Source organism: Musa acuminata, chromosome BXJ3-8 (assembly GCF_036884655.1).
Source record: "Musa acuminata AAA Group cultivar baxijiao chromosome BXJ3-8, Cavendish_Baxijiao_AAA, whole genome shotgun sequence".
Taxonomy (NCBI): domain Eukaryota; kingdom Viridiplantae; phylum Streptophyta; class Magnoliopsida; order Zingiberales; family Musaceae; genus Musa; species Musa acuminata.
In genome coordinates, this window is record NC_088356.1 from 51,214,410 (window position 1) to 51,238,627 (window position 24,218).

General features: G+C 36.5%; 3 protein-coding genes across 5 annotated transcripts; all 3 read left to right on the plus strand.

Annotated features, from left to right (window-relative positions):
* The first annotated feature begins 324 nt into the window (after positions 1–324).
* LOC135645972 (TOM1-like protein 5) lies at positions 325–11,147 on the plus strand. Of its 3 annotated transcripts, none has more exons than XM_065164965.1 (10): positions 325–481; positions 1,156–1,348; positions 1,536–1,614; positions 1,800–1,898; positions 2,030–2,143; positions 3,272–3,429; positions 6,359–6,434; positions 6,688–6,773; positions 7,448–7,603; positions 10,430–11,147. In XM_065164965.1, the coding sequence occupies exons 2-10, from the start codon at positions 1,248–1,250 to the stop codon at positions 10,788–10,790; spliced, it is 1,230 nt and encodes a 409-aa protein (XP_065021037.1). In that variant the 5' UTR covers positions 325–481; positions 1,156–1,247; the 3' UTR covers positions 10,791–11,147. The 3 variants fall into 3 exon arrangements, with proteins under 3 accessions (XP_065021037.1, XP_065021039.1, XP_065021040.1); XM_065164967.1 differs by having other exon boundaries at positions 379–522; XM_065164968.1 differs by lacking the exons at positions 325–481; positions 1,156–1,348 and having other exon boundaries at positions 1,754–1,898.
* Positions 11,148–12,403: 1,256 nt separating this feature from the next.
* LOC103995674 (ribosomal lysine N-methyltransferase 3) lies at positions 12,404–16,983 on the plus strand. Its single transcript, XM_009416323.2, has 6 exons — positions 12,404–12,464; positions 12,532–12,913; positions 14,161–14,357; positions 14,479–14,624; positions 14,711–14,769; positions 16,187–16,983. Exons 1-6 carry the CDS (start codon positions 12,457–12,459, stop codon positions 16,838–16,840), a joined length of 1,446 nt encoding a protein of 481 aa, XP_009414598.2. The 5' UTR covers positions 12,404–12,456; the 3' UTR covers positions 16,841–16,983.
* A 1,168-nt stretch (positions 16,984–18,151) lies between these two features.
* On the plus strand, positions 18,152–23,937 carry LOC108953578 (ABC transporter I family member 6, chloroplastic-like). Its single transcript, XM_065163022.1, has 8 exons — positions 18,152–18,545; positions 18,639–18,689; positions 18,969–19,187; positions 20,692–20,856; positions 21,091–21,154; positions 22,583–22,759; positions 23,424–23,520; positions 23,608–23,937. Exons 1-5 carry the CDS (start codon positions 18,378–18,380, stop codon positions 21,097–21,099), a joined length of 612 nt encoding a protein of 203 aa, XP_065019094.1. The 5' UTR covers positions 18,152–18,377; the 3' UTR covers positions 21,100–21,154; positions 22,583–22,759; positions 23,424–23,520; positions 23,608–23,937.
* The last annotated feature ends 281 nt before the right edge of the window (positions 23,938–24,218 follow it).

Sequence of the window (24,218 nt, forward strand, 5' to 3'; positions counted from 1 at the left end):
ATGAAGTATATTTGCACTGCGAATGATAATGACAGATCACATGGTTTGAATTGATATTATTTGTATATTGGTTAGAGATTTATATGTGAACTATTGAGAAAATGATGGAGGGGGATAAATTTGCATCATGGAGATTACGATGTCGCGACTTTACCCACAACAAATGACTGCAGCGCAGCATCAACAAAAGCATCCTCGTCTAATGTCGTATCTGGCTTCGTGACTTAACACCAACAATTTGTACTAACAGAAACGTACTAAATAGTTGATGGGGGTAATCGTGTAATTCTATGCTACCTTCCTGGCCTTTTCTCTGCTTTAGCTTGCTTTCTTTTCGCCCTTTCTCTTTCTCTCTCTCTCGCTGCGAGTGCTCCGCCTGGTGTTCTTCGGTGGCGGTGTCGCCTCCGCGTCGCTCTCGTCCGATTCGATTGATGCTACGTCTCGAGAAGATGGTCTAATTTTTGGTCAATTGGCTCCTTGGGTAAGTGAACCCCCTCGTTACCGGGAATCGAAGACGCAAGGGTACGAAGGAGGGAGTGCGTGATCTTTTGGCGACATTGTTCTTCCGTTTCTTTTCTTCGTTTCTGTCCCTCCGGCTTTGGTTTATGCCGATCTTGCTTGCTTTGGTGATAGTGATCTCTTGTTTTTCCCCGTTGTTTCTTTCTGAACCTATGTGCGCAAGGTGTGATCTTTGAGTGGCTTTTGACTGTTAGGCTTACTTTATGATTCCTATGCATCTCTGCTGATGCCTCTGTTTTTCGATTTCGAAACATGTTTTCTGGCAAAATTATCTCTGACGTCTAGTTCAGGTTCCCTGGCGTGTGCGGTTTCTTGAGGGTTGATTGCCCATTCCATTTTTCCGATCTGATGGGTTTTTATATTTCTTTTTACTTTTTTTTTTAGAGCTGAAGTTTAAATGGTATATCTTTTTATCGAAAACTCTGTCCTTTATTTGTGTGTTGCTTTTTTCATATCTTGTGTTGGAAATTTTAGTTTAGGTCTTTGCGTTATTCTCTTCCCTGGATTTTGCTAGACTTCTTCATGATCCGTACTTTTTTTAAGGACTCAAAAGCATGTGTTTCCTTGTGTCGATTGTGATGCTCGATTCTTTTCTTGACTGTTGCATCTGCTTTTGGTATTTTTTTTCTAATGCAGGAAGCAGCGATTTTGAGGAATCGGAAGCCGTTATTGTGGCTCAGTATCTGCCCTCTTTGCTTTTCGACGTTGCTCCTGGAACCGCGTTACCGATGGCGACCGAGATGGTCAGTTTGGCAACAAGCGAGAAGCTAAAGGAGATGGACTGGATGAAAAACATCGAGATTTGTGAACTTGTTTCACGTGATCCGGGGTACACATAATTGGCAAAATTAGTCAGTTTATTTTCTTCTTTTTGCTTTCACTTTATCATGAACAGGAGAAAAACTGAAATATTTCTGTTCTAATTGCTCGTGGTACATGTGGTTTTCTGTTTATTGCATCAAGTCTCATGCTTGGCACTTCGCTTTCGTGCTAACTTTATTCTTTTGGATCATCAGGCAAGCAAAAGATGTTATCAGAACAATTAAAAAGCGCTTGAAGAACAAAAATGCTAATACTCAGCTTTTCACTGTCATGGTAAGCACTACAGTTTTTTTAACTAGGAGTCTCTATGCCCCTCACTTGATTTTAGCGACTAATGGATTTTGGTTGCCAAAATTCAGTCTTATTGTGTTCGGAAAAAAAAGAATAAAACTTTTGGCAATGCTTCTTTCAGAATTTGCAGGTTTCTGATGGTAAAAAATTGCACTGTGACATTGCAGTTGTTAGAAATGCTAATGAATAACTGCGGAGAACACATTCATAGACAAGTCATTGATAACGGGCTTCTGCTGATTCTAGTGAAGATAGTGAAGAAAAAGGTCTCTCTCTCTCTCTCTCTCTCTCTCTCTCCCTCTCTTCATCTGCTGATGTTTTTGAAATCTCAAGGCCACCTATCTTTGCAAACCGGATGGGTCGGTAATCTGCAACTGATATCCATGTTTTGCTACAGACTGATTTGCCAGTTCGAGAAAGAATATTTCTTCTTTTGGATGCTACACAGACAGCCCTTGGTGGGGCTTCTGGGAAATTCCCTCAGTACTATAATGCATACTATGACCTGGTGGTAAGTACTGTATTAATAAATTGTGCTATCCCTTCAATGATTATTGTTCTCAATGGTTGCACACACATGTTTTGATACCCGTCTTACTAATCTACTTCTTTATGATATCTTCAGTTAATTTTCTTGTTTCTAACCTCAGTAGTCTTACCCAAAATACTAAGCTAATAAAAATGTTAAAAGAAGGTACTCGGGTCACCATGCAATATATACCATGGGATGAATTGAGATACATACCACAATATTCCTGGTCATCTGATACATATTTTTTTATCACTTAGTTTTGTTCGTTTGGCTTGACCATTTGAAACTCACACATGCAGACAAGAATTTACTGATAATGGTGTTGGATTGGCCATCATTATAGAAATCCAATCACTTGTTTATGTCATTTATTTTTGTAATCACATAGTTTATTTGTTTGGGATGATCATTTGAAACTCACACATGCATACAAGAATTTTCTGATAATGGTGTTGGATTGGCCATCCTTATACTTTGGGATGGGCTTTAGATGTCGTTCCAATTATTCCTGGCTTTAGCTTGTTTGGTTATTATTGTCCGAAGAATGGTAGAGGGATATGGAAATGCATCTGTGAACTCTCTCTCTCTCTCTCTCTCATATGAGTAGAAGAATAAGCTTTTCACACATTAATGGCATCACCTTACACAAAAGGGTGATCAACACATTACACAAAGGGGTGAAGAAGAAATCTATGACTTTTCAATCATTCTATTCGCTTGTCTCTGCCGGAGCATGCTTGCTTTGTGACCGCTTTAATCTTAGATAGAAAAAGCTTTAGTAAAGATAAAAAATATGTATAGATGTAAAAAATCTCTATTAATTGTTTTTCTTCCATTTCTCCTAAATAATTTGAAATATTATCATTTATCTTTGATTTGATAACAGTTCATCTTACCTCATTCTATCCTTGATTAGAGATTAGTGAAATATTTGTTTGGAGTTTTATTTATTCTTAAAAAAAGACAGATGTAGCCTTTTCAAAGGCTAAGATCATTGTGAAGATAAATTTATTTGGAGTTCTGTTTGTAGTTAGTTTTTGATATTTCTTAGATCATCCTTTGCTTCTCTTTTTATGATATTTATTGTCTTTTGTTTGTCGGCTCCAGTCTGCTGGGGTACAGTTTCCACAGCACCCTCATGTTACCCCACCAACAGTACCTGCTTCAAAGACTCAAGCAAAAACATTGTCTGCACAAGAATCTCTCTTTCAAAGATGTGAAAATGGGGAAAGACAAGCAACTGCTCAGCTCATACCTGACTCTAGGTATGTAAGCTGATCATTATTATCTGCTATTTGGATTTCTTAGAACTATTTTCCTGAAATCAGAATGAGCATTGTGATTTTTTTAATTACTATATTAAAATGAATTATTAAAAATGTGATAGAGAAATCTCTAATTATGTACATATTCATGTGGTCATTCAACTATCTAATGTGGAAATGAGGGACAAGGCTTTCATACTCGTTAATGGTGTGGACCTGATCATTTGTTTTTTTTCGTCAAAATGGGTAGGACAGCAAACAGGAGTTTAGGGTTTTGCCTTTAACAAGCCCTAGTTCAATTCAAGAAGCAGAAGCCTCTTGAAGAGATTATAATTAATGAACTAGACTGATTTTCTTGCTGAAAAATACTGAAAAAATAGCAGAAAAAAATACAGAAGAGTTCTGGACATGTTTTGGTTCAGGCAAGCTCGTCTGTTTAAAACCTTACATAGACTCTTGAATAATAAAATGTTGATACAAAAATGCTTAATAATCGCTAACAACCTTGTTCAGCTAAATATTGGTCATTGATTGCTTCTGTGACTGAAAAGGGGGCTCACTCCTTTACCATTGAGGAACATGACTGGAACTCGGCAATGAAGGTGTAGTGTGACCTTGGCCTGGAGTCACAGATGTGGTGGTGCAATGTTGCTGTGGCAAACATGGAGCAAGATTGCGATTGATTGGGGCAGTAGATGTAGCTTGGTGACTTGGGATGGCACAATGTTGATGTCTTGGGGTTCCCACGGCATACACAACATAGGAACATGCAGATCTTGCAATCTTGGTTACCACACAAGCACAAATGTGAGGCTTAAGCAGCTGTAGCTGAGAACAAGACACTCAGTAACAATGCCTTGCTTCTCAGATTCACCTTGTACCAAAGAGGGTGCAATGTTGTCACTCTTCATGATGTAAGTCATGACCAAGCAAGTTGACGGTCTTTTCCATCATTCTTGATGTTCAACAGCTTGGGGTTCCCATGGCATACACAACATAGAAACATGCGGATCTTGCAATCTTGGTTACCACACAAGCACAAATGTGAGGCTCAAGCAGGTGTAACTGAGAGCAAGACACTCTGTAGCAATGCCTTGCTTCTCAGATTCACCTTGTACCTAAGAGGGTGCAACATTGTCACTCATTCATGATGTAAGTCATGACCAAGCAAGTTGAGGGTCTTTTCCATCATTCTTGATGTTCAACAGCTTTGAGCTTGAGACAGTTCAATTGGGTGCAATAATTAAATATATCGAACTGGTCACCTGAATCTTCAGTGGGGCCTTCCTGCTTGGCTTTTGACATTCAACCTGCCATCCATCCTTAAATAAAACACTAAAGGGTGCAACCGGCTCCATCTTGATCTTCATTTACTAAGGGAACTTGCTGCTTATAAAATCATGGGTTAAACTGGTGTCAACCAAAAATTTAATGTAGCCATGTAGAGAAGCTGAGAACTGTCATGGCTTTGTAAAGCTAAGGTTTTATTTTTTCAATCAAGCATAAAGGGAAATTTAGGTACATTTTGCTGGTGAGAAAGGTGATTCCAAGTTCAGCTCTTGTCTAATTCATCATCTTCCTTAGCCAATATCATTAATCCCCCCTAACCAGTATGATTAGTCCTTCGTGGTGGAAAGATAGATCCTTCTTCTGCAGTTTGCTAGTTTGGTTCTCTTCAAATTACAATTTTGTATTGACTTTCGAGGTAGAAAACTTAACTGATTTAGCTGGTTGAGCTGAAAATGCCACTTTTGGTTCTTGCCTACCATTATCTGCAAAAAGTGCATGATTCATCAGGATATGATGATGAGATGGACATACCATTAGTTTCTAGATATGAAATTAACTCTCAATATTAAAGACATCCTTCTTCCACCTTGGCCTCATCTACAGCAGCAAGTAGTCTTGGATGGGGCTATCTTTCAGTTCATTGATGACTTTGCCCAATCTACATAGATATGTAATTTTTTAAAAAGAATGCTGCATATCCTCTCAAAGTCATTTTACTAATCCACTATTTATCCTTTTTAATTTAATGTAGCATAGTGCCATAGTTCACCATGGGCAAAGGTCTAAGTTTCATCATCAACACCTCAAAATAATCCCTTTAGGTGTATGTGCCAACCAATACTGGTTACCATTGTTCTACTGTGCAGCAGTATCCTCGAGTGAAAAGAGAAGCAGAAATTTGAAGTCTTCAGGACTAACCATCCAAAATTTTCTGTCCTGAGGGCCAACTTGTTGGATCACATTTATTGAACTTGTGAAAATTAGTTTTTTTTTAGCAAAGTGTGACTGATCGATTGTTTTAAGTCCTCGGTAGGTTGTCCAGGTAGCTGAAAATAGTTATACAAGATTTGCTGCTAGGATATGTTTTGCTTCTTATTTATTTCTCCGGTAACAGAAGGAATTATATACTGCACCTATCCTCTGTCGGGCCCAAGTTGATGCTAATTATGCCATTTTATGGTTGACTGTGACAAAACTAGGGGAACTACATAATTGGCAACTAGAGTTGTCTAACATCATTTACTCATTTAAATGAGAAATTTGTATAAGAGAATGTGGTTTTGTTTCTTTGGATTTAAAAAGATCGAGACCTTGAACATTTGCTATAAATTTGGACTATGAAGATTGAGATATTGGTAAGCATTGGATGGGTAAAACCTGAAGTTTTTCTATAAGTATCTGATAAACATATCAGAATGCATGAAAATGTGTTGGTTAAATATTTTTCAAAAAAGATCCAACAAAATTTATAGATTTCCTAGTGAAGATTCTCCTAGACAAATTTTGATGAACATACAAATTGCACCTAATTTCTGTCTAACCTTACTAAATTTACTTTGCTAATGTTTTTTATTCTGTTGACCCATTATCTTCCATCAAATTTACTTGTTCTCCAATTTATCTGCTTGTCTTATTTCAGTATAATACATAAAGCATCTAGTGTCTTGGAAGTTTTAAGGGATGTTCTGAATGCTTTGGATCCTAAGCGACCTGAGGTATGGAATGGGAAAACTTAATTTACCTACCATCTTCTTCGGAAAAGATATTAGTTAAAATGGTTAAATAAATACTTCTCTTGAAATTGTCAATATTCATGTTAACAATGCCTTTTAAAATAAGGATTTTTCAGTATAATCATCACAGTGATTGGACGTCTAAGATCTGAAACTAGAATATGCTTGGTTTACATGGTTATCTGTTGTGTTTGCTTGATTGACATTAATTGGATTCTTAACCTACTCATTGCAGGGAGCAACTGATGAGTTTGTATTAGATCTTGTGGAACAATGCTCATTTCAGAAGCAGCGAGTCATGCACCTCGTAATAACTTCCCGGTAGGACATTTTGATCTTGTTCTTTTTTTTCCTATTTACTATTTGCTTAGACATTTCAATTTTGGCTTGATTTTGATCTTTTAATCATTTTTTGTTTGTTATTGAATAATGATTCTGGTGTTTTATAATTGTAGATCCTCATTGAAATTGTATAATTACCACTGGTAGTTTGCTTTACGTTGAGAACCAGTCCTGGTCCCCATCCAACTTTGATAATGAGAGAAAATATTCTTGACCTTGGAAAAAAAAATGTTTGTTGGACATACACAAACATTATGATGTTCAGAATATTACTACACATGCTAAAACCAAGTGTTTTGGTAGGTTAATATTGAGTGTGATTAATTGGGTGTATACTGGAGTTTCTGCCTTCCTAGATGCTAGATAGTGTTCTTTATATGAATTACAGTTTTAATTGATGACATTGCATCATGGACAAAAGTTGGTAAGTGCCTTCATGCTAGCATGGATATCTAATCGTGGCCTTCACATTTGAACTATCTATGGAACATCTTTTTGCCACGAAGATGTTTTTTTAACCATGTGGTTGCTCACCGTTATCTTAATATTTATCTTGAATTTCCTCGAAACTGCAGTTGGCTGATTATTAAACGACATGAGCTGGCATTTCTATAATAAACAATTTGTTGTTCTAATGCATTTGATGTCTTCAGGGATGAGAAAGTGATCACTCAAGCCATTGAATTGAACGAACAGCTAGAGAAGGTGCTCACCCACCATGATTCTCTACTTTCAGTTCATGCTACTCCAACTTCTTGTATTGATGAACAAGCTGAAGAGGAAGAGGATGCAGAACGTCTTTATCGAAGGTTTCGTTGCTTATACTTGTTCCTTGCATACATAGAAAATTCAAACTTTCAACTTTTGCATATCATGGGCTAAGGTTCCGGTGGTACCCAAGTTGCTGCTTTGTCAGTGGCACGACCCATATTATGCGCCATACTGGATCATTTGCCACACATAGGGGCATGAAAACCACACAAACACTAGCTCCATGGAGGCATAGGCAATATATTTGTATAGCAAATCTTACACACTTGCAACAAAAGAAAAGTAAATTTGTAATCCAAAACAAATTAAAGAAGAATTATATATTTTATTTATTAGGAACAACTGAGTCGAAACCGATTTGCGACTCATCCTGTCTTCTTTTTAAATGAGTTGAATATTGTAAACCGCAAGGCTCTTTTCAGGCCTTTGTCTGCCCAACAAGCCCCTCTCCATTGGCCTTTGGGTTGGAAGATAAGGAAGAGAGTTTGATTTTCTTTGGTATTCTTCTTGTTGAGAGAGAGCAAGCAAAAAGAAGGCAAAAGACTCAATAGCCCTTCCGTTAGCCAGCACCCTAACCTTGGCTCAAGCCGATCTGGTAGCTGCAGGAGCTCTTGCTTTACCAGTTCTATTGAGATCAACAATATTCTGTCCTGGAGTTGTCTTCATTTTCAGCTTTTTTCAATAACGAAGTTAAAACGATTTATTTCCTGAAGAGTGCTACTGTTCCCAATTAATGTGCATTCTGATCCATACCAATCCAATAGTGTTGTATAACATCTATTTAGCTATATGCTTTTTTTTCCCATTCTGTGGTATATATATCTTATTGTTATTTTGATCATGACTGGGTGTGATGTCTCAAGATGCCTGTTATTAGGCAAACAAATTCAGGTAGTTCGAATTATCGTATGGCATCGTATGATCATTTCTAGGTAATGATTATATTACTTTGTGAGAACCATATAGTTTAATGAAAACAAGTCTTGAGTATAATTATTCACTAACCAAAAAGGAAAGAAGACAAAACATGACTACTACTTTCTTTGGGTCTTGATGACAAAATCATCTTGGAATCAAGATGCACTAGATTAGGCCTGGTCTAAGGCCATACTTAAGACTCCCTAATTTTCAATCAAGCTAAAAGAAAGTCACATGAGGAAAACAAAAATAGGAATACTCACCTGTGCCTTGTGATTCTCCCTTGTGGTAGGTAATGTAAAATCAGCATTGTAACTGTTATCTTCTTATACAGGAAAACTAGCAATGCGGATGACTATGTTGTTGCCATGGCAGATACTTGCAGAAAAGCATGGGCTTTTTTCATTGTTATGTTAGCATTAATCATTGAGATTATGTGACTTTATGTCAGCATTTGAATCTCAGTTTGTTTTTCTGATGCCTAAATTTTGAAAACTTCCTTACTTGCATATTATACAAGAACATAAACCAAAGGAATACCAACCACATCATATGTGCCATATGATCAATCAGGTCTTTTTAGATCTGTGGCTATCTTGGCTAGTTTGGTCATGACATCATATCTTTTTCTTTTTCTCCACACTAGATTTTTGGAAATGTCGGAGTTACCTTGTTTTAGCATGTTCTTTTTGTGCAGTTATATCCCTTGCAGAGGATCTTAAGCAAAATCCATGAAACTATCTTTCTGATTTCTGTGTCAAACCAGTCACATCTTGACAACATAAAAAGTCAAATGTTGAATTGCTAATACAGTGCTGAAATTGACCTGTCAGCATTTTGACAAACAAATCCCTCATTTTACATATTACTGTTTGATTGGAAAGCTGGCAGGGCAACAAGATGTGTGACCCCAGGTTGGGCCAGTGCTAGACTTTTTCATACTGGAGGTCTGTGTGAAGTAGGTTAATGAAAAATATGTCCCAAAATTAGGACATTTTACTCTCAATTTCTTGTGGACCTCTTCCACTGTTGTATTTTGCATAAAGTTAGGGAATTGTCACACAGTTTTCAGGAAATTCTCATGTACATGATGTCCATTATTTGGAATATTTGTGAAAGCTTCTCACTAGCTGAAAGATGCTCCTGATTTATCCATTACCTAGTAATGAATAATCAAATTTATCCCAAAAAATAAAGAGGAAGCTTAAATTTCAGATATGCCCCATGACATATGGCTCCTGTTTAACTTAGCGAAAGGCATTTTTCAGGTAGTTCCTTGCCAAATTTTTTATTTAGCTCTTCTAAGTGTGTTAACCTTCTGTCCTAGGTATCCTACTAAACTCATCTTGGGGGTAGAAAATCTTCCTCATTGTGTTGATAAACATGAAAACTGTTTGAGCAATCCTTTGAGTCTTGTTTTTCATACTTAGAGAATCTAGCGCAAAAGCAGGTGGAGATTAAGAAAGGTTCTTCTCTGAGGCACAACTTTGTCTCAATATTGGACATTGTAGATGGAGTTATACATTGATTTATTAAATATCTCAATCTGTATTTACTTGCATGTATCTCTGTCTACCTTGTTTGTTCCATGGCTGACACTCTCGTCACTGAAAAGGATAAAAAATTTGGTTCTTTCATGTCAGTTTCCCTTGCAGCTTGGTCATAGTGCTGATTTAGCTAGACAATAGAATGATTTATATTTTAAAAAAAAGGGGATTCCCATCTACCTTGTTTGTTTCATAGCTGAAACACTGTCATCACTGAAGAGGATCCAAAATTTGGTTCTTTCATGTCAGTTGCCCTTGCAGCTTTGTCAATGTGCTGATTCAACTATGCAATAGTAGAATGATTTACACTGAAATCCAAAGGATTTTTCTTTCATACTGACCAAGTTATACTTCTTTGCGCACTGATGCTCCTGTTCTCTCTTCCCTGAAAAATTACAGAATATGCAAAGGAAAAGCTTGTGCTGAAGATCAGTCAGAGGGTTCGATAAGTTCTTTTAGATCAATTCCAGAGGAAAAGATGCGGAGGCCACTTATAAGGCCACTCTGCATAAATTCATCTGATTCAGATTGTAAACCATTGGATCCTGAGAGTAAGCAGTCTTCGCTTGTGTCATTGCCACCTCCACCAGCCAAGCACATGGAGAGAGAAAAATTCTTCAAGGAAAAGAGTAGGGATGGCTCCGGCATTGCAGGTCATATGAGGGGCCTATCACTGGACAGCCGTAACGGTAGTAGCTCTCGAAGTGGCAGCACTGATTGTAGCGAAAGAGATGTATTTGGTTTTCGAGACTCGTATTAACAGCAGGAGGATCTGCATAAATATGGCATCTGCTTCACTGTGCTAATACAGAGATTTGGAATTTCTGTTTTCCTTTTCATGATTACCCCCCTTGGAGGTTCGAGGTGTTGACTATTTGTCCTGGCTGACACATTTGTTGCAGTGTCTCCATTGTCTCTGGTTTGAACTAGTTGGAATTGGTAGTGGTGTTATGAAGAGGGGAAGAACAGAGTGGTTATTGGTTGTGTTAACCAATGCACGCTAGGGCCTTTTTCTGAGCTTGCTGCATCACTGTTTTGTATTCCATGTAACATGAACTCAAACCTTCATGGTGTCATATAGAATAATAATAGGATGGCAGGTTGATTTGCTGGTGAATCTGAAATGGGTCTCGTGCTTTGTTTTTGATGCTATTGATTTGTCTTGCCTAGTCTGATACTATCCAAAAACTTGTGTAGAGTGAGAGAGAGATTAGGCTGAGTTTTTGAGTTTCTTCATCTGTACCATTAATAATTTTGTTATAATACAAGTTGTGGTATTTTGGTGCTGCACAAGCTCCAAGTAAATGTTGGAACATTTGTAAGGTAAACATAAAATTTTTCATATATATATATATATATGTTTTTATTCATTTTTTACTTTATGATGTTATCTTTTGGATTTTATTTTTATTATTTATAATTTTAATATCTCGAAACAGAAAAGATATTGAAATTATTTTTTTATTCATCATTGTCGTATCGATCTAATATATGATAATAAGTGTGTATTTTTTGACAACCAAAAACAATCTGGATTGTTCCAAGAACAACTATGGTTTCATCCATCTTGAGACTACTGATAAGAGTATAATGCCATTTCCTATCCATCTCGTCAGAAGTTTATTGGCATAAAAAATTTGGAATGGAGGTTATACTCAGATGGTAATTTCTTGGATCAATCAGTATAATACCAGCTCCCCATTTGGTTAAAATCATTATTGCTTGTTGGACATATGGTCCATGACATAGAACAATGTATCTACTTTCTCAGGCTGTGAGCTTTAGTATCAATTTGTGCTCTGATTACACTCCCTTAATATATTTATGCATTAAAATATTTGGTCAATTCAGAAATTTCTTTCTCAATCCTGCATTAAAATCAACATAGAGGGAAAAATGAAGCGAAAGAAATTAAAATTTTCAAACCATATTAATATTTTGCACCTTTGCAAAAATAATTAACTGCTTTTTAAAATATCTATTATTATCTTAACAACATTGTCACTTACATTTAATGGTTTTACATATCTATTTTTAGAAAAAAATGGAAATAGCATGTTTGCCTTACAAATTTTAGTATAGCATGAATAATCCTCTAAATATTATTAATCATCCTCTTTTCTTTAACATCCATTTCTATATACCATTAATGTGACAAATATATATACTTAAATTTCTTTAAAAGCAATGAGTTCTTAAAGGTATTGATGATAATTAGAGTTTCAAGTAACAGTCAATTACAATGAAGATTAATTAAAAGTGCATAAATATCAGTTTCTCCTGTTTCTCGTTTCCCGCTTTTTCACGATAACTCGTTTCCCGGATCCTTAAATGGAGCCCCGGCCGGTGCTCGAGCAAACCCTACACGTTTGAATCCTCACCTTCGTTCTCGTTACCAAAAGCGGAGACCGCCGACGCCTCCTGTGATGAGCCGGTACGCCTTTCTTCTCCTACCATAATGCATAGCTTTGTAGTGCATGTCTTAGTCTCTTCAATGTCAGGGGATTGAGGACCTTCAAGCGATGGATGAGATCCCACGGCATCGATTGCAGCGACGCCCTGAAGCTCGACGACGCCGGCAGCGAAAGCGGCGATGGAATCTCGGTGAGGGCCGTCTGCGACCTGACGGAAGGGGACCTAGTGGCCACCATCCCGAAAAGCGCGTGCGTCACCATCCGGACCTCCGCCGCGCGCGACATGATCGAGAGCGCCGGTTTGGCGGGATGTCTTGGCCTGGTCGTGGCTCTCATGTACGAGAGGAGCCGGGGGCCCGCGTCGCCGTGGCAGGGGTACCTCCAGCTCTTGCCGGAGAGGGAGTGCGTGCCTCTCGTCTGGACCTCGCGGGAAGTCGACACCTTTCTCTCCGGAACGGAGCTCCACAAGGTATAAAAATTCTGGTTTTGTATTGCATTGTCGATTCTTTATGTCCAATTGTTAATGAGTTATTAAGCATCTAATAATGGCTTAAAATTTATATTTGATCCTTTCAGCATTTTGTACTATGTTTTCCACTTTCATTATACTGAGCTTGGAATAATAGAACACAGAACAGCTATGTTACATACATCGTTTTTCTTCTGTGGAAGGTTAATCTAGTTGGACTTGGTTAGGTATTTTTACTAATCATTATTTCATATTTCTGGAACTCACATCTATATGGTCCTGAGATGAAAAAACTTCTATTCTGCAATGTATAAGTTGGTGGAGGCCGTGATACAGTTCATCAGATGCCTACACGACATCATGTTGTTTGTACTCTGCTTGGTTTACATTTACGTGAGTGACCTGTCGACCTGTTTCTTCGTTCAGCACCTCCTTTTCTCTCTGTTGTTTTCCTTTTTATTATTCTTCCTTTTTGTTTTTCATGATCTTTGGCATCAATTCTTTGGTGGTTGTTCTCCCTTTATATGAATTATCTTTTCTCCTTCTGTATTCTTTCATATATCATTTCACTTCATATGGAATGAATGAAGATTTATATTCTCTCGAAAAACAGATTGTTATCGTGCTCATCATGTCTGAGTAACTTGAATAGGCATTATAAGACAATTTCATCTACTTGGCATCAGCCTGTATTTTGAATTATCTTCTTCTTTCTGTGTTCTTTCATGTATTATTTCACATATGGAATGAATAGAGATTCTTATTCTTAAAAAAAAAAAAACATTGTTATTGTGCTCATCATGTCTGAGTAACTTGAATAGCCATAATAAAACAATTTCATCTGCTTGGCATCAGCCCCATTAGGTTCTGAGGTGATCAAGATTTTTTTTTACATGCCAAAATAAACTTGATTTGTTTGCATTTCATTTTGGCTCTGTATAACCTGCTGACAACTTCAGTTGGACATATTAATTTAATTTAGTTTGTTAATGGTCCCTTTTGTGTTGTTGTGGTCCTCTTGGCTGGCTTACAAACTGATTCCATTTTCCCATCTATGATCTGCATGTTTGCAGTCATGTTCTCTCGTTGTATGCTATGTTCAGTGGACATTCTTTTATCTACAAATCTTGTTGCAATGGAAGTATTTTTATCCACTGGATAAGATGCTGTACACTCTGCACTTTATACAGAGGCTTCTGATACTGATTATTTTTCTTTTTCACTGTGTTCTGGAAATATCTAGACAGGCAGTGAAGCAAGACAAGACGATCTTATGTGAGGATTGGAGAGAATGTATTGAACCCCTAATTCTATCTGGTGAATGGAAGCTTGACCGAGATAATTTTGGTGTTGAGCAATATTTTTCTGCCAAGAGTCTGGTTTCATCAAGATCTTTTGAAATAGATGATTATCATGGATATGGAATGGTACCTTTAGCTGATCTGTAAGTTAACCATTTGTTATGACAAATATTCAAGTTCTAAGCACACTCTACACAGATGTGTAGAGGAACCATTTCTCCAATTGTTTTTTCCTTGTTTAACTATGTTCTAAAAACACTTCAGCTTCAATCACAAGACAGGAGCTGAGAATGTCCATTTGACCTCTGTATGTTCCCCTTCTAGCTCAGATGATGAAGGAGATGATCATGCCAGTGATGAGGCTAGTGATGATAAATTATTAATTGACGAATCCAATACTAGCTCTTCAGGTTTCACTGTGATCCAACCACACTTTTTAGAAGGAGCTTTTCTGGTTGGGAAAATTAACCTAGTGATATTGTTTTCTATTGTTTAGGAGAAGATAATACTGCTCTAGAAATGGTTATCGTGAGAAATGTTGAGGCAGGATTTGAGGTTAGTATTTTTTATTCACTTTCTTTGTAATTTTTCATACATGTAATTTTAGCACAATATTATAAGTTTCCTGTGTAATCACATGTATGAAGTATTTTTGGTGACTCGTGGATCTTGGTAAGATTTATATATCAGGATACTACTATGATTTGTTCATGCATCCTTAAGATTGTCTCACTTTCTTATCTAAAATTTAAGAATGATGCTTTCTCCTGTATTTTTGAGTATTCTTAATTAATTCTTTTGGTGTTTGCTATCTATTATAAACTTCTTTCTGATGCCAATCCCATGTTGCTTTGTCATCACTGACATTATTTGTTTGGGATCAACCAATTTACTTTGAACTAAAGTTGGGGATATACTGGTTTGCTGTTGGATGGTTTTTAATTTTAGAATAGCTGTATTTATGTTTTAGTTGCTACAACACAGTGATACAAATATCCTATGATTTTCCTTTTTTGCAATTCACCCATATTGTAAATCTCCCACTCTTCATGGACCAAAGGATATTTCATTTTCTGATACTTTGAATTATATATTTCAGTAGAGCCTTAGGTTAGTTTAGTGCCACTACAGTTAGTTCCTCGTGAACTATACTAGGCCCTTCTCCTGCAGTTCTTGATACTTGTAGATTCTCATAATAGCTCTTTAGACAAGTTTAAATTTTCAGGATATCTTTTATTTGCATTTTTTTTCCTGATCAAAGCTTTTGACTGCGTAAGGCTTTCTGCTTAATGTCTGAGTTCTAAAACTAATCACCTCAACATTCAACTGTCTAATGGATTGCTTCTATCATTCTTATCTTGTAGCATGCTGTTCTTTTATTGAATTGACCGACTATTTGTTGAAAGATGTAAGCTACTGTAAGAAAACATGGAACATTTTATTCCATAAGTAAGATGATTAGCTAACTAGAAACCTAGGAACTCTAAAACGTGACACCTACTGTGAGAAAACATAGAATCCAAAGATTTGTAATATGTTAGTTTCTTTTCCCTTGTTAATCACCCGAACACACACACACACACACACACCTACACCTCTTTGAGAGTTATATAGCTACAAGTCTTCATTGTCAATGCTGCTCTTTTTAATCAACCGACTAACCTTTCAAGCCAATCAAAACCTCGACAAGCACCATTAGGTGGACAAATTGGATATATCTTGTTTACATGTTGTCCCTAAAGCCAGCTGGAGAATCATTCAAACCTAAATTTAGCTCTTAGTTCTGGCACCTTTTCTCTCAGTTATTTCCTTCTCACCACTCAAAAGTCTACATTATTTCACTTGTCCTCCTCGCAGTTCCATTCTGCATGTCCTTTTCATCAACTCTAATGAGTGATGTGCTTCAGCTTCTATTGTATTTTCATGTATGTTACCAACCAAATCAGACTTATATGAGATCCATCTTTTTCAGGTTTTCAACACGTATGGATCTATGGGCAATGCTGCCCTGCTTCACAGATATGGGTTCACTGAAGCTGACAACCCATTTGACATTGTTAACATTGACCTAGCCTTGTTAGTTAGATGGTGCTCATCCACATTCTCCAATCGTTATGCCAGAGCAAGAATTTCTTTGTGGAGAAGGCTAAATTATTCAGGATGCACTAGCCAGCATACTGAGTACTTTGAAATATCTTATGATGGGGAACCACAACTGGAGCTTCTTGTCCTTCTTTATATCATCTTTTTGGCAGATGATGCTTATGAGAAGCTGACCTACATGGTTGATGCATTTGAGGGCCCGGATGAATCTACAAATATTGTGAACTTAATCAAGATCACGAGAAATAAATTCCGCAAAGTAAAGGGTCATAAGAAACCGGAAGACATCAAAGAACTGTTGGTGTCGGAGAATGTATGTTCTGCCTTAATATCACTAGCTGATTTGAGGGAAAGCCTCTATGGCACAAGCTCCCTGGATGAGGACATGAACATGTTGAAAAGATGTTGTCCAGTTAAAGACAGGAAGCTGTACCATTCTCTGATACTGCGAACGAGTGAAAGGATGATACTTGCAAGGCTAAGAGATTATGCTTTAAAACGATCAACTGGGAAGAAGGCATAATAGTATAGAGAGCTCATTAATTTTCATGTATTGGAGTATCCCATTCATGTGATTTATTAATGTCTACTGGTAGATAGAAAACTATTTATCTTTTGTTTTGTATTGAAATTTGAAAGTTAGAATTTTTGCTCAGTTCACATTCATTTTGCTTCTTTCAATGAATAGTTGACTGAATAAACTTGACATGTTACATTTATACTCTTTTCAGTCTGCTAGAGAAGAGCTGGTCAGATTTGATTTGGTATTTCGTAGAAATTGTACATGAAGCTTATTATCTTAGACACGATATCCAAAAATAAGATGCCAAGTATTTGTGTGTAAGGTTTAATATATTTCTATTGTTAGATAGTTCATGCTAAAAAAAGAGAGACTTAATTAGTTCCCTTAATCCGAAAAATCCTATACAGCTAATGGATTTGATTATTTCATTTGAAACGATTTAATTATTTAATCAAAGAAAAAAATAACGGGTAAGTTTCTAAAAAAAAATCAAGTTATTATTATTATTTTTCTTGCATGGTGTCCTTTTCTTTAACTTTATTCTTGTAAAGTGCTTTTAATTTTTCAAAAGATAATATTATCTTTAGGTTTTCGTTTTGTCGGCCTTCACCCTCACCCCTTACCCTCCCATGTGGGAGGAGCATGTCGTCCACTTGTCTTCGTCGCTTAGGTTTAGGTGTTTGATGTCTTACCTCTTTAAATTTGATACAGATGTTCTACCTTTTAAATTTTGATACATTAATCGAGAGCACACGAGGGAATTGCGTTTGATGTCCTACCTCTTTAAATTTGGTACATTAACTTAGGCGTTTGATGTCCGACCTCTTTAAATTTGATACATTAACCGAGAGTACGAACGAGTAACGATTGTTGTCTTTGTCCATATTATCATCTCCTCCCTGTGATGAGAATGATGATTTTCTCCTCTCCGATGTTATCCTTGTCTTCATCGCTCTCGTTTTGTTGCTTAAATCTTATCACTCGTTCTCAAATGACATGAGTCATGAATAAGTTATGGGCTCTTGTAGTAAAGGGTGAAGAGTCCGAGGAAGGAGGTTGTGGATGGGTGATGGGCTCCTTCAACTTAGAAGGGTAAGGAGATAAGATGAAGGTGACGATTGATACGATAAAGGATGAGGGTGGGTTTATTTTTTAAGAATATAAACAACGTTATTTAAGAATAAAACACGAGGAAAAGTAAAAAATTGAGGTTTTTTTTGAGAATTTATTCTAAAATAATTCATCAAAGGATTAATAGATTCAATTTTTTTATAATATTAAAAAACCCGGATTAAAGAAAATACGAAAAATAAGAAAGAAAAGCGTTGCCACCACGCAGATACCCAAACTGGAAGTAGGACTTCCGCCATGGCTCTACTCACCTATTCCTCCTTCGCCTCCATTCCCCCGCCATCTCTTCTCCTTCGACTTCCATCTCTTTTCGGAGCTATCTCCCGACGCCCTCTCGAACATATGTCGCTGCTCTCCTCAATCCAAGACGGCTCCGGTCCCGCCTCCCTTGTCCCCACGCCCCTCTATGGGCGAACGCGACGCTCACCGTCGACTGCCCCTCCACGGGCGACTCCGCCTCCCGGAACTTCCCTGGAGGATCCTGTTGGTGGTGAAAGATTTGAAGGCCGTCGTCAAGCAGTCCGGGCAGGGGAATCCTGTTGGTGGTGTCAATCTCACCATCCACGAGGGCAAAGTTGGTCTGTCTCCCGTCGCCTTGTCTTCGTCGCGTCCGATTTCTGTTCCTGTTAGGGTTCCGGGTTTTCGACTGAACGCCTTTCCTTTTTAGGTGTACGCGATTATGGGGAAGAATGGATCGGGGAAACTCACGTTTTCGAAGGTGACTCGTCGGCCATTTCTTCTCACCTTTTTGATGTCGCTCTCGTTTGAATTGTTCATAGTCGTAAAGAAGCACCTTGATATGATTGATAGCTTTTCCATTGGACAATAAAAGGAAAATTAAGCGTTTGTTTTATTATTGAAGCTTACTACTTTAATAGGTCTTCTGTACAAAAGGAACAATACGAGAGTTACGAAAAGTGCATGACATGAAGGCATTGGCATCTGTGTTTTTTCTGTCACCTTGTAATTCTCATGAGAAATGCCTGCCTTATTGCAGGTTCTTGTTGGCCATCCAGATTATGAGGTAACTGGAAGTAGTGTTCTTTTTAAAGACCAGAATTTGCTTGAAATGGAGCCAGAAGATAGGTCCCATGTTGGGCTTTTCATGAGTTTCCAGACCCCTGTAGAAATAGCAGGTGTAAGCAACTTTGACTTTCTGCTTATGGCATTCAATTCTCAAAGAAATAACCATGGGCTACCACTGGAACCCCTTGAGGTGTGCAAACTTTTAAATCCTGTTCTTTAGGTTGTAATATTGACTTTCATGTCCTCGATGTTCTTGATAGTTCTTTTCGTTTTGAAATGGCACATGCAATATCCTATAGAACACACTTAATAGAGACTGCTGTTATTGCAACACAACTAGATGCTCTGTAAATTCCAGCATTTTTATCTTAATTTGCAGCTGTGTCAGAAATAGTATGCTGATCGATATAGTTTGGCTTATTCTCTTGCTTAAAAGTATAAGTAACCCTTATCTAGTTATTACAAAGAAATAATTGCCTAAAAAAATAAAGCGTGTGTCTACATTTATATGTCTACATGAAAATTGTTGTGTTAATTTGTTCAAAATTAGTGCTTGACATGTCTTGTGTTTATCTTTACAGTTATTTTGGTTATACTAAAAATATTATGCAGGGAAATGCTTAGTCAAATTAGCAAACCAGATAAAAATGTTCTCGATGTTATTACAACTAATGTGGATATTGGCTGAGCTAGGTCTTGCTACAAACTGTGGGTCAATCAGTCGAAACAGATGTTTGACAAAATATTTTGAGGTAAAAGAATTAATATACAATAAGACTCCAGTAGAAATTATAAAAGATGAATGAGAAGTTGTATAAATGTAGACACATGAAAATTGAAAAGAAATATGTTCTTAGAATGCATAAGTTAGCAAGATTATGCATACTATGTCTTAAGCAACATATTTATCATGCATTTCCATATAAAATTGATCCACAATGGTACCCTGAACTTCTGATGAGTTCTGACAAATTACAGAAGTAATTTAATTTAGTTCTTTTTGGTACAAGTTCTCTTTTCAGCACATCAATTAAAAGATTGTGATCCGGATAGTGTGTTTTTGCTTGTTCTATTGAAAAGATAAGGAATGGAATTGGGAGAATGGCCAGTTCCATTGCCTATTGACTGGTTTGGCAGTTACCATGGAACATATGTTTGGTTGTTTGTTGTGCCAATTCAGGGTAGGTATAAGTGGTTCTTCAGTTCAACCAGCTAGTTAGTATCGACAATCTATTGGCTCTGTTCGTGCTCCTTTTTTCCTAATACATAAGATGTTGCTTGTGCCTTTCTCTCTATGTCAGGATTCCGTTACGATTTTTCTGGTTCAGATAATGAAATCAAAATGATAAACTAGAGAAAATAAGATGGTGTTTTTTTAATATCACAATTTTTGTTCAAAAGATGTAGTATGATCTATCCATCACAACTCCCATTTCTACGAGTAAGATATTCCACAATCATCAGCTTCCAGTAAGCCGCTATCATATATGAAGTTCATGTTGCTTTAGTTTTCTACATTATTTTAACTGTATCTCTTCAGCTTCTTTATGTTAGCTATATATTTATACTAAAGAAGATTCCTTTGTAGATGATGATGTTTATATTGTTTTCATTGTGCTGCCAGTGATAATTTTGCATTTTCTATGTTGTTTAATCACTATGGTTAATGATATTTTTCTGTATTATATTTGCAGTTCTACAGTTTGGTGACTCCCAAAGTTGCTGCTTCAAATATGAATCCGAAGTTTGTTGACAGAAATGTAAATGAAATCTTCAGTGGTGGTGAAATGAAATGGAATGAAATTCTGCAACTTGCAGTATGTATTCTTACTCTTCTGCTGCATGACAAAATCAATCCGGTAAGCAATGGGAGTATTTATCTTTGTCATTTTGAGATTCTGCAAGTTATAAATATCAAAAGTCATGTAAAACATAAAATATGCATGATCAAATTTCCAAAAAATCATATTATTGGTTTGACGTGTCCATAGTTAAGCACTGCCAAATTGTTGTCCCAATATTAATGAGTTTTCTCCTTTGCCTCTGTTGTCATGCTAATCTTCCAAAGCTAATATATATATTTTTTTGCAAAGGGTAAGTGATGAAGATGAGATTCAAACTCAGGACCTTGTGATAAACTGTAAAGGTCTTTACCAGGTAACACCTAAAATCATATATGAATGCAATTCCAAGACTAATGTTACTGCCATTAGCATATATTTTCTATAATCTTTTGATCATTATAAAGCTGTTGAATTCTATAAAGTCTACTAAGAAATTTTAATATCTCATTGTCAAGCCTCTTCTTGCTTTGTCCCACAAGCACATGTTAATCTCAATTGTTGACATTGATCTATGAAACCTTTTCTTTTACAAACAAAATGTATCTTTCTTTATGGGAAGTCTTTTCTTTTTACTTGGTTTACTGTCAAATTCTTAATATATTATGCTGACCACACTATGTTGCACTAGCATTCACTACAATTAACACAATGTAGCTCAATTTTGTAATTTAAGCATCAATTACTCTAAAACTGAAGTTCTCTCAATCTTTGTGCCAGGGCATACATTTCTCCTTTGTAAATTTCTGAACAAGCTTTGACATGAATGTTGTACGTGAGATTTGTGTGGACAACATGGCCTTTTATCACTTAACGAAGATGATTTGGAATAAATTAAGCCAAATACTCTTGCTCCAAGTTGATGGATATAGAAATAACTTAGGTGGTATTTGGTTTGTGTCCACATATTTGGTTCAAGATCATAGGAATCGGATCAGCATCAGAAACCTTCTGTTGGAAGCAATTACCAGAATTAGTCCTTAACTTTCAGTTTTACGCACGAACTGGAATTTTGCACTTTTCTGTTACCAATCTCATTGGACATCTAAGATGCATATTTATAACCCAAAACGATCTATAAAGGTTGAAGATTATATTATTATAACATTGCATATGACATTGAGGACATGCATATCAATAACTACATAGAATAATCCAATGTCAAGTGTGCCATTACAATGATTGTTAATAAGAAACGGAAAGAATAAAGAAGAAAGGAACGGCATTTGTACTTTGGCGTTTTGACACAGAGACCTTGTAATATTCTTTAAGCTTTGTATGTGAACTATGTTAAAATAGCCTGCTTATGCCTTCCATCTGTATCACACAGAATGCAGTGACAGAACTTGAGTGACTTAAGCAAGGCCTAGAATGACGAATAGAAAGGTTGACTGGCCAAGATATCATTTCAATTGTTCTCTCTCTCCATTTTTTGTTTCCTCCTTTCTCCATCCGTTTTTCTTCCTCCTCACTAAAAGAAAGGCTGACTTGCCCAATGTATTATTTTTTGTTTCTCTTTCTCTGTCCTCTTTTTCTGCTCCATTCTTCTTCCTTTTCCTCTTCTTCCTAATCATTTGTACTCTGTTATTATCCAAACATTGTAGCCATATTTGAGAAAGACATAAAGCAATATACAATCTTGTAGTCTGTTCTGAAATGAATTCTGCTTTGGGATATCAATGCTCATTTTAGCTTATCCTTTTCAATGTCATTCTCACTTCATTTGATCTTTCTGCTTCTTCAGGTTCGTGAGGCATATCTGGCTATTGTAGATGAAATTGATTCAGGATTAGATGTCGACGCACTTCGAGATGTAGGAAAATCAGTTAATGGGCTGTTAACACCAAATAATTCTGTCTTGATGATCACACATTATAAACATCTATTGGATTATATCAATCCGAGCTATGTTCATATAGTGGTAGGGAACTTATATCTCAATAGATCAAGCTTGTTAAAGAGCCGCTTTATGCCTTTATCATCATTTGTCTGATAGTGCTCCTATTCAATTCTTCTGTAGTTATTTCAGCATTTCTTGGTAGGTATCATTACAATAATTAGAGTTTGTGGTTTTTAACCTAATTTTTGCTTGCCGGACGTGATAGTATACTCTAATACAGATCCTGTTTAGGCAACATATAGTGTACATGATATATTTGAGTTTTTGCTACTTGTATTAACCTAAATATGATTAGTGATTTTATTGTTTTCTTGCTTTACATAATTGTTAAATATGTTTGTTTTCCAATACTGACGAATCTTGTTAAATTTTGAACCAAACCAAGGTCATAAACAGGATGAGAATGTTAAGTACCAATGTACCATTTATTGCCGAACATATTTTTTTCTTTGGCTTGTTTATTGTTAAGTTCATGTGGTACTGTTCATCATCTTATGTGTGATCTGCTTGCCACTCCGTTGTGTTTAGCAAAACAAAGTGATAGAGAATACTTGGAAACCACCTAAATCTGTAGACCACATCTTGTTTGGTTGAAGTCCTGCAGTTGAGTTTGTAAATTAGATTTCAAGTCATATAAGTCATTAGTTTCTCAATATATCAAGTGTTCTCATTTGTTCATGTTCAGGAGGATGGCATGATTGTAAAGACAGGTGATGTTTCACTAGCAAACCAACTTGAGAGGGAGGCTACAGAGGGATGTCCATGTCATAATTGTAGAGCTGGTTGGTGATTTGCTCAGTTTATTCTCGGTTGTGCATATTCTATTAGTATTTCTTTTTGTGATCTTTCCGTAAAAATGATTCTGGCAGGTATATGATTTCAGAGGAAATGTATCCAACTCACACCTGTTGAAGTGGTAGATCGACAATCACATGCCTTGATGCATCATTTGAGAGTACTACACTACCATTGCCATACACGCAAACGAAGAGTATGATCAAATTTTGGTATGTAATTAGTTGGTTGCGGAAGGTGTGCTTGTAGGTTTAAGTTGTAGTCGGTGGATATTTCATGACATATTGTTGTAAATCTTCTCATAAGCTTTATATACTCCAAACAGATTTGATTAGCGTCGGAAATTATTTTTGTAGAAGAAATAATTCTCTTAAGATGAATAGTTGATATAGAACATTCTTTGAGTGTTTAGTCACTTCAATCCTGTAATAGCCAGCATAAACCATGAACATATTAGAAAGGAAAAATAATTAAATGCAAAACTATGAGGACAGAAGTTAAAAATCAACATAGAAGATTTAAATTTCATGATGGGAAATTAACTGTGTGGCCATTTCATGTTCTTGGGCTCTTTTTTCAAGCAGAACAGAGAAATGGTGGAAGTTCTATAGATACCCAGGGGACCATTGGGAGTAACAGTACAAGTTGCAATCTGTAATTTGAACTTCATTGTGGCTTTCATTTA